At 41.5% G+C, this 10818-nt stretch overlaps 1 protein-coding gene across 1 annotated transcript; it reads right to left on the bottom strand.

Annotated features, from left to right (window-relative positions):
• Positions 1 to 2190: 2190 nt before the first annotated feature.
• On the bottom strand, positions 2191 to 10774 carry LOC139175537 (cystatin-1-like). Its single transcript, XM_070766692.1, has 3 exons — positions 10394 to 10774; positions 5439 to 5564; positions 2191 to 2554 (listed from the first exon to the last, which is right to left on the bottom strand). Exons 1-3 carry the CDS (start codon positions 10757 to 10759, stop codon positions 2477 to 2479), a joined length of 570 nt encoding a protein of 189 aa, XP_070622793.1. The 5' UTR covers positions 10760 to 10774; the 3' UTR covers positions 2191 to 2476.
• Between the last annotated feature and the right edge of the window lie 44 nt (positions 10775 to 10818).

Here is a 10818-nt window from a genome sequence, read left to right as displayed (position 1 = left end):
TCTCCGGGTCCCGTCGACTAAACAATGTCGTCTGGCTGGACCCAGGGGAAGAGCCTTCTCTGTGGTGGCCCCGACCCTCTGGAACCATATTAGGATTGCCCCCACACTCCTTGCCTTTTGCAAACTCCTTAAAACCCACCTCTGCCATCAGGCATGGGGAAATTGATTCCCCTGGGGCATTTCTGTTTTATGTGTGGTGTGAGATGTAGGACTGTTTTTTATATTAAGGGTTTTTAATTGTTTTTAGTCATTGGATTTCTACTGTTTTGTTGTTGTGAGCCACTCCGAGTCTTCGGTGAGGGGTGGCATACAAATCTAATAAGTAATAGTAATAGTAATAATAATTCATCTTAGAGGAGGGCTTTTCATGGTTCTTTTGTGAGGCTCATGGCAACAACCTGTCTTTTGGAGGTGCAGGAATAGTAGGATGGGGCTTCCCTGCGTTGGGAGTGGGAACCAGGTGGGTTTGGTGCAACTGCTCACCGATGATGGGCATAGTTTCGGAAGGACAGAGAATATATATGATTATCCACCAGGCCTTCTTTTACATGTTGTTTTCACCAACTCCACCCTAAGATAGTATATGTCACTCCCTAGTATCCTTCTGGACTTAAGAATAAGTACATGGCATTTTAATTACAGTAATTAGAAAACACGATCGGCTTCATTGGGGCTGACCAGGAAAGGACTTTATGCCTTGAGAGCAGCAGGAACATCAGTTCAAGAGGAGAGATTTCTTTTCGCCATCATAAATTTTTTATTCTTTTCTCCAACACAAAGTTAAAAAAAACAATACAAAGTTTCCAACACAAAATCCATCTTATTGTCAAACATATACAATTTCCCCCTTTGATGAGCTAATTTATAGGTGAACTGTAACAACTATAACATAAATTACCCAGGGTAAGAGCCCCGACCCTCTGGAACCAGCTGCCCCCGGAGATTAGGATTGCCCCCACCCTCCTTGCCTTTCGTAAACTCCTTAAAACCCACCTCTGCTGTCAGGCATGGGGGAATTGAGACATGGTATGTGTTGTGGTTAGCTCTGGCCCAGCTCCTGCCCCAAGGACTGTGGATGTGGGGGAGACATCCACATGCTGCAGGCCTGTTTTGCCCCCGGTGGAATCTGCTGATGAAGGCTCCTCTGACCAAGAAGACATGAGTGACAGGGAGGAGGAGAGTGTGGCAGACAGCTCAGAAGGAGATCAATTATCTAGCTCCTCCTTGGATTCAGAACAAGAGTTAATGATACAGCCACGCAAGCGGAGAGCGATGCATAGGCAGCAACAACTGAGAGATTATCAAAGAAAATGAGGTCACCTGTGGTTGGGTGGGGCTGTTGTAGTGAGGCTGCTATAAATAGCAGCCTGTGGGTTTGGCCATTGTGGAGGATTATCTGATCGTTGTGTTTCGTGACTGGTTTACTGACTTTGACTTTTTGTATGCTGATTTTTTCCCGCTTTGAAACTAAACCAGGGCAAAGTGTGTTTCACTTTGTGGAAGAAGAAGGACTGTGAATTGCCTCACAGCTGCAAGCTAAGTATCACAGAACTGATACGGGACTTGTACAAATGACCAGTTTGTTTGGAGACGAGTGCTCTTGGCTATACCAAAAGAGGGCTTGGTTTAAGTGAATTTTCAGTATAAAGAACATTGTTTTGAATTTTCAAACGTGTGTGTGTGTGAAATTTGTACCTGTGAATTTTTGGGAGGATTCTACCAGAGAGCCCGATAGAACAGGTATGTTTGTGTGTATGTCTTGCTTTTAAATAAGGTTTTTTTAAGGTATTTTAATTATTAGATTTGTTATTGTATATTGTTCTTACCATTGCTGTGAGCTGCCCCGAGTCTACGGAGAGGGGCGGCATACAAATCTAATAAATAATAATAATAATAATAATAATAATAATAATAATAATAATAATAATAATAATAATCTGGCAGCTATTGCAGTTCCAAGCAAGGATGCATCAGTGACATCTGATGGTCTCTCTCCCTCCCAGGTGGGACAGTCAGGGGTTTAAAAGACCCCACGGATGGGCAAAGCAGAAGTCCAGGGAAGACCCCCATTTCTCCCAGCTGGACAAAGCAAAGGCTTTCCAGGAGAAGCCCTTGTGTCATTGTGTTGTGTTTGTCAAAACCTGAAGGTTGGATGGGATTTGGACAAGAAAAGGACACAAGGCAGAAACATCATGCTGATAGTTTTATTAAGATTAATGAACCATCAAAATATTGATTCTTCTCAAAGAGGAACATGATAGAAAAAAGTGCAAGAAAATTTCTCCCTGGATGTCAAGGAACCATTTCAGAAACGCAGAAGATGTGAATTTGGGCTGAAGCAAACCGCTTCACTCCTGATTTGTGGCAGAAGAATCAAAGCTTGGTGTGAAGACATCTTGCACACCAGAACTCGCTCGACCGCTGGACACACTCAGAATCGTTAGCCGCAGCAGAAGAGGTCCTTCGGAGGTCCAGTTCACTTACAGGACGCTTCTGTCATGGTCATTAAATTCGGGTGATGGCCCATTTCAACTATAAAGTCACACAATGCTTTCTGGAAGAGAATGAGAGAATAAAAACAGAGTTGGAAGGGAACTTAGAGGTCATCTAGTCCAACCCACTGCTCAAGCAGGAGACCCCAGTCCTGCTGAATTCCGACGATCATTTCTGTACGTTTTAGCCTCCAGTCCCCCGAATCCTCTCCGTTGCTCTCACATAGCAAACACCACCATCATGTCACCCGTAATGTTTTGAATTGACAAAGTTGTCCATGAAACTGATTAAAACCTCCATTGCAGAGGGGGCTGCCCAGTTCAGACAAGGCAAACTAAAGGAAAAAAACCTACAAATCTACACACTAGATACAAATACTTAACATTATGTCAACCTTACATTGACAAATTATGTCTTCTACATAACAAAAATTTGTATTTTAAAATTGGATTTGTACACAGTTTGTGTTGTTGTGAGCCGCCCCAAGTCCTCGGAGAGGGATGGCATACAAACCTAATAAATTATTATTATTATTATTAAATATACTGCTCAAAAAAATAAAGGGAACACTCATAGAACACATGCTAGATCAGAATGAATGAAATATTCTCATTGAATACTTTGTTCTGTACAAAGTTGAATGTGCACAACCGCAGGTGAAATCGATTGTCCATCAGTGTTGCTTCCTAAGTGGACAGTTTGATTTCACAGACGTTTGATTTACTTGGAGTTCTATTGGGTTGTTTAAGTGTTCCCTACATTTTTTTTGAACAGTGTAAATACAGTGGGGGGGAAAAGTATGTAGTCAGACACCAATTGTGCAATTTCTCCCACTTAAAAAGATGAGAGAGGTCAGTCATTGACATCATAGGTAGACCTCAACCAGGAGAGACAACGTGAGAAAACACATCTAGAAAATCACATTGTCTGATTTTTAACGAATTTATTTCCAAATTATAGTAGAAAATAAGCATTTGGTCACCTGCAAACAAGCAAGATTTCTGGCTTTCACAGACATAGAAACATAGAAGACTGACGGCAGAAAAAGACCTCATGGTCCATCTAGTCTGCCCTTATACTATTTCCTGTGTTTTATCTTAGGATGGATATATGTTTATCCCAGGCATGTTTAAATTCAGTTCCTGTGGATTTACCAACCACGTCTGCTGGAAGTTTGTTCCAAGCATCTACTACTCTTTCAGTGAAATAATATTTCCTCGCGTTGCTTTTGATCTTTCCCCCAACAGATTGTGTCCCCTTATTCTTGTGTTCACTTTCCTATTAAAAACACTTCCCTCCTGAACCTTATTTAACCCTTTAACATATTTAAATGTTTCGATCATGTCCCCCCTTTTCCTTCTGTCCTCCAGACTATACAGATTGGGTTCATCAAGTCTTTCCTGATACGTTTTATGCTTAAGACCTTCCACCATTCTTGTAGCCCGTCTTTGGACCCGTTCAATTTTGTCAATATCTTTTTGTAGGTGAGGCCTCCAGAACTGAACACAGTATTCCAAATGTGGTCTCACCAGCGCTCTATATAAGGGGATCACAATCTCCCTCTTCCTGCTTGTTATACCTCTAGCTATGCAGCCAAGCATCCTACTTGCTTTTCCTACTGCCCGACCACATTGCTCACCCATTTTGAGACTGTCAAAAATCACTACCCCCTAAATCCTTCTCTTCTGAAGTTTTTGCTAACACAGAACTGCCAATGCAATTAGCCTCTTAAAGAACTCCTCTGTCCTCCACTCATTACCTGTAGTAATGGCACCTGTTGGAATTTGTTATCAGTATAAAAGACACCTGTCCAGAACCTCAAACTGTCACACTCCCAAAAAATACTTCCCCCCACCCCCACGGTATATGGACTGCACATAGTGAAAGAAAATATTAATTTATGATAAGAAAAAAAAAGATGTGTATATGAAGAACACTATTGTAACTGGGTGTTTTATATGTTGTCCCTGTTTATATGTTCATCTGTTTTTCTTGGGGGTTTTGTTTTGTTTTGTTTGTTTGTTTTTTCCTTTTGCTTCTATTTTTATATGGAGAAACTTAAGATTATTATATAATACAGTGATACCTTGTCTTACAAACTTAATTGGTTCCGGGATGAGGTTTTAAGGTGAAAAGTTTGTAAGACGAAACAATGCTTCCCATAGGAATCAATGGAAAAGTTATTAATGCGTGCAAGCCCAAAATTTACCCCTTTTGCCAGCTGAAGCGCCCGTTTTTGCGCTGCTGGGATTCCCCTGAGGCTCCCCTCCATGGGAAACCCCACCTCCGGACTTCTGTGTTTTTGCGATGCTGCAGGGGAATCTCAGCAGGGGGATCCCAGCATCGCAAAAATGAGTGCTTCGCTGGCAACGGAAGTCTGGAGGTGGGGTTTCCAGTGAAGGGAGCATCAATGAAATCGCAGCATTGCAAAAAACACCGAAGTCCTCAAAACCTCACCTCCGGACCTCTGTGTTTTTGCAATGCTGCGATTTCACTGAGGCTCCCCTCGCGGGGAAATCCCACCTCTGGACTTCCATTGCCAGCGAAGCGCCCGTTTTTGTGCTGCTGGGATTCCCCTGCTGGGATTCCCCTGCAGCATCACAAAAACACGGAAGTCCGGAGGTGGGGTTGCCCATGGAGGGGAGCCTCAGAGGAATCCCAGCAGCGCAAAAGTGGGTGCTTCGCTGGCAATGGAAGTCCAGAGGCAGGGCATCCCAGTGGCAGCAGTGGGTTTGTAAGGTGAAAATAGTTTGTAAGAAGAGGCAAAAAAATCTTAAACCCAGGGTTTGTATCTCGAAAAGTTTGTATGACGAGGCGTTTGTAAGACGAGGTATCACTGTATATATATATATATATGTAGATTGTTCTGAGTTCGGGTTTTGCCCCGTGTAATGTTTTGCATGTCTATGCGACGTTTCGGTGAAATCACATTCACCATCTCTCACCTCCGGGTTCCCCGGACGCGTTGAACATCCGTAGACGAATGGCTTTCTCTCACCGGGCGTCTTTGTACATGTTGTTTCCACCAAGTTGAACGTAAGGAAGTATCTGTCCCTTTCAAAGAGCGGTCTCTAAAAATAAGAACAGGGCCTTTTAATTAATTACAAAACATGATTGGCTTCATTGGTTGCAACCCGGAAAGGACTTTATGCCTTGAGAGCAGCAAGAACATCAGTTCAAGAGGAAATAATAATAATAATAATAATTATTATTATTATTATTATTATTATAAGTCATTAACAGGAAAGACATACAAACATAGAAGACTGACTCATGGTCAATCTAGTCTGCCCTTATACTATTTCCTGTGTTTTATCTTAGGATGGATCTATGTTTATCCCAGGCATGTTTAAATTCAGTTCCTGTGGATTTACCAACCACGTCTGCTGGGAGTTTGTTCCAAGGATCTACTACTCTTTCAGTGAAATAATGTTTCCTCACGTTGCTTTTGATCTCTCCCCCAACTAACTTCAGATTGTGTCCCCTTGTTCTTGTGTTCACTTTCCTATTAAAAACACTTCCCTCCTGAACCTTATTTAACCCTTTGACATATTTAAATGTTTCGATCATGTCCCCCCTTTTCCTTCTGTCCTCCAGACTATACAGGTTGAGTTCATGAAGTCTTTCCTGATACGTTTTATGCTTAAGACCTTCCACCATTCTTGTAGCCCGTCTTTGGACCCGTTCAATTTTGTCAATATCTTTTTGTAGGTGAGGTCTCCAGAACTGGACACAGTATTCCAAATGGGGTTTCACCAGCGCTCTATATAAGGGGATCACAATCTCCCTCTTCCTGCTTGTTATACCTCTAGCTATGCAGCCAAGCATCCTACTTGCTTTTCCTACCGCCCGACCACACTGCTACCCCTAAATCCATAATGATAATGATGATAATGATAATGATAATGATAATAATAATAATAATAATAATAAACAACCCAAAATTTATCTTTTGGTATTATTATTATTATTATTATTATTATTATTATTATTATTATATTTGTAAACCGCCCTTATTATATTTGTAAACAGCAGAAATCATTTCATTTTGGTCCAGGATAACAATCCCTCCTCTAGAACACCCCCTAAGCTCCCACCAGCACGGCCAAAACCTTCTATTAAGAGTCCTGGTGGTGCAGTGTTTAGAACGCAGCATTGGAGGTGAACTGTGCCAACTGCCCGGAGTTCGATCCTGACTGGCTGAAGGTTGACTCGGCCTTCCCTCTTTCCAAGGTCGGTAAAATGAGGACCCAGATTGTTTAGGGGCAAGATACTGACTTTGTAAACAGCTTGGAGAGAGCTGCAAAGCACCAAATATAAGTCTAATTGACACCACCGACTAAGTAACACCACCACCGACAATGCTGCAACCTTTGAAAAAGACCTTGACCGTGTAGCAGAATGGTCAAACAACTGGCCACTTCAAATCTCAACCGACAAATGCTCTGTCCTACACATTGGCAAAAAGAATCAGCATGCAAAATACAAACTTGGAGGAAATGAACTTATAGATGACCCTCGCTCTGTCACAGACCTTAGAGTACTCATATACAATGGCCAGAGTGTTAGAGACCACTTATAACAACATTGCCAAAAGGGCACTAAGTGTTGTTAATCCAATCTTATGTAGCTTCTTCTCTGGCAATAGTACACTGCTAACCAGAGCTTACAAAACATTTGTTAGACCAATTCTGGAATATAGCTCACCTGTCTGGAACATAATTAGGATTTTGGATATTGCTCGACTTCTTTTTATTGCTATTGTTATTGTTATATTTTATACTGTTGTGAGCCACCCTGAGTCCTTCATGATTGGGCGGCATAGATGGATAGTTAGATAGATAGATAGATAGATAGATAGATAGATAGATAGATAGATAGATAGGTAGGTAGGTAGGTAGGTAGGTAGGTAGGTAGGTAGGTAGGTAGGTAGACAGACAGATGATAGAGAAATGACAGAGAGAGAAATAGAGAGAGGTGGATATAGATATAGATGATAGATAGATAGATAGATAGATAGATAGGTAGGTAGGTAGGTAGGTAGGTAGACAGATGATAGAGAGATGATAGAGAGAGAAATAGAGAGAGGTGGATATAGATATAGATGATAGATAGATAGATAGATAGATAGATAGATAGATAGATAGATAGATAGATAGATAGATAGATAGATATACAGTATATATATATATATATATAGATAGATAGATAGATAGATAGATAGATAGATAGATAGATAGATAGATAGATAGATAGATAGATAAAACTCACACTGCATATCAGACATTAATACAATTAATACCTTATTGCACCAGACATGAAATACTAAAATTAGACAATTTACTATGTGGCCTCCAACCTGATGTAAATATAGTTCATAAAATCATATACCAAAAGCAGGAAGAGGGAGATTGTGATCCCACTGTATAGAGCGCTGGTGAGACCCCATTTGGAATAACACTGTGTCCAGTTCTGGAGACCTCACCTACAAAAAGATATTGACAAAATTGAACGGGTCCAAAGACCGGCTACAAAATTAGTGGAAGGCCTTAAGCATAAAACGTATCAAGAAAGACTTCATGGACTCAATCTGTATAGTCTGGAGGACAGAAGGGAAAGGGGGGACATGATCGAAACATTTAAATATGTCAAAGGGTTAAATGAGGTTCAGGAAGGAAGTGTTTTTAATAGGAAAGTGAAGACAAGAACAAGGGGGCCACAATCTGAGGTTAGTTGGGGGAAAGATCAGAAGCAACGTGAGAAAATATTATTTGACTGAAAGAGTAGTAGATGCTTGGAACAAACTTCCAGCAGACGTGGTTGGTAAATCCACAGGAAATGAATTTGGGATAAACATAGATCCATCCTAAAATAAAATATAAGAAATGGTATAAGGGCAGACTAGATGGACAAGGAGGTCTTTTTCTGCCATCAATCTTCTATGTTTCTATGTCCTTCCTGTTAATGACTACTTCATCTTCAACTGCAGCAATACACGAGCAGTAATAGATTCCAAATAAATTGGCAACTTCAAATCTCAACCAACAAATGCTCTGTCCTACACATTGGCAAGAGGAATCGGAATTCAAAACACAAACCTGGAAGAAAGGAACTTGTAGATGACTCTCACTCTGTTAAAGACCTTCGAGTACTCATATCCAAGGACCTGAGTGCTAGAACCCACGGTAACAACATTGCCAAAAAGTACCATCCCGGTCCTAGAAACATAGAAACATAGAAGACTGACGGCAGAAAAAGACCTCATGGTCCATCTAGTCTGCCCTTATACTATTTCCTGTATTTTATCTTACAATGGATATATGTTTATCCCAGGCATGTTGAAATTCAGTTACTGTGGATTTACCAACCACGTCTGCTGGAAGTTTGTTCCAAGGATCTACTACTCTTTCAGTAAAATAATATTTTCTCATGTTGCCTTTGATCTTTCCCCCAACTAACTTCAGATTGTGTCCCCTTGTTCTTGTGTTCACTTTCCTATTAAAAACACTTCCCTCCTGAACCCTATTTAACCCTTTAACATATTCATATCCTATTCTCCTATTGTCCTCTTTTATCATTACGTTTTTACTTAGGTTTATACCAGCTACTATAGTGGGTGGACAAAAAAATGGAAACACCTTGCGGCTCTTCTGTGGAATCCAGCAGATTTGTGAAGGTCCCTTCGAACAGTTTTTGTGGAAACTGGGTTCTGTACGTGTCTATGGAGCTCTGCAGTGATTTTAGGAGCTGCGGTCTTGCGATCCGCTCTAACAATTCTCAGACGACTTCGACTTTCAACCAGACCTGTGCTTGGCTGAGGACGTTTTCTCTTCTCTTTCAAAAGCAGTCATTACTTTTGAGACATTCCCTCTTGAAACAGAATATGAGACTAGACTTTCAATCCTGCGCCTAGAAACCTTAGAACTAAGACGCCTTATACATGATCTATGTATGGCCCACAAGATCATATGCTGCAACGTCCTGCCTGTCGGCGACTACTTCAACTTCAACCACAACAACACAAGAGCACACAGCAGATTTAAACTTAATATTAACCGCTCCAAACTTGACTGTAAAAAAATATGACTTCAGTAACCGAGTTGTCGAAGCGTGGAACTCATTACCAGACTCCATAGTGTCATCCCCAAACCCCCAACACTTTACCCTTAGATTATCTACGGTTGACCTATCCAGATTCCTAAGAGGTCAGTAAGGGGGCGAGTATAAGTGCACTAGAGTGCCTTCCGTCCCCTGTCCTATTGCTCTCCTATATCTCCTATACCTTTCTTCTATTCCTCTATCTCTTCTTCTATTCTTTCATTGATATGTTCTATTCCTATATCTTCTCTTCTATTCTTTCTTAGATATATTTTACTATCAGCATATCCTCTATAACCTTAATTATGTATTTTACTATGTGTATACCCACTAAAACCCTCATTGTGTATTGGACAAAATCAATCAATCAATAAATAAATAAACACCAAACATTCGAGCACTTTCTGTTACACCAACAATTTGGCCTCTTTGAAAGTCTGAAAGGTCTGCCCTTTCTAGAAGGTTATAGCCCATTTCCTTAAATTTCTGTAATAAAAAAAAAGGTAGTTTTAAAAAAACCTTATCAAATCACATAATTTTTTTTTAAAAACCCCATTAAAATATGTCAAGTTTTGATTGATCTGAACATGTTCAAACATTATGATGCCCAAACCTGTTTCCATTTTTTTGTCCACCCCCTGTCCTATACATATACAAATAAAGAAATACATATATCAATAAATGCTCTTGCCATTGTTTCCAGGACATTTTCGGAGTCCTTTGGCTACTCCGAAGGTTCCCAACGAGGCTGCCCAGCTACCCATCCCATATCCTCGCCCCCCCGCCCCGTCCAGAGACGCACCCGAGCCATGGCCATCTGCACTTCGGACATTTTGAAATAGTTTGGATGGTCAGGTTTGATATCGTGGTTGAAATAGGCCTGGGCAAAGAAGACGGCTTTTTGCACTCCTCCATCCCGGAAAGTTAACTCGACGTAATCATCCGGGATGAGCGCGGGGAAGCCCACCGGGAGCTCCAGGGAGAGTATCAGGAGGGCGCCCAGAAGGGACGGGACGGGCAGCCGGGAGTGCACCATGGGGCTGGTCAAAGAGTCGCTGGCAGGCGAGGAAGAAGAGCAGCCACTCCACACCGAACCTCGTTGTTCTGCCTTATATCTGAAGCAGCCGCGGGTGGGACTTAGGCTCACCTGGGTGGAGGCCACGCCCATTCCCCAGAAGCCACGCCCCTCTTCACTGGACCGTCTCCCTTGCTCAGGTGCTCGAGCCT

The sequence above is a fragment of the Erythrolamprus reginae genome, chromosome 13, assembly GCF_031021105.1.
Source record: "Erythrolamprus reginae isolate rEryReg1 chromosome 13, rEryReg1.hap1, whole genome shotgun sequence".
Lineage (NCBI taxonomy): Eukaryota > Metazoa > Chordata > Lepidosauria > Squamata > Dipsadidae > Erythrolamprus > Erythrolamprus reginae.
Note: the sequence above shows the minus strand (reverse complement) of the source record. Positions and strands in the feature narration are given on the sequence as shown.

Bases quoted from the DNA above. Each gene is read 5' to 3' on its own strand.
- LOC139175537 (XM_070766692.1), bottom strand. From the start codon at position 10,759: ATGGGCGTGGCCTCCACCCAGGTGAGCCTAAGTCCCACCCGCGGCTGC. The intron at 5,565-10,393 runs GTGCGTCTCTGG...TCTTATTTTTAG, and splicing joins TGCAGATGGCCATGGCTCGG to AGACCGCTCTTTGAAAGGGA. The intron at 2,555-5,438 runs GTGAGAGATGGT...ATTCTCTTCCAG, and splicing joins CGCGTCCGGGGAACCCGGAG to AAAGCATTGTGTGACTTTAT.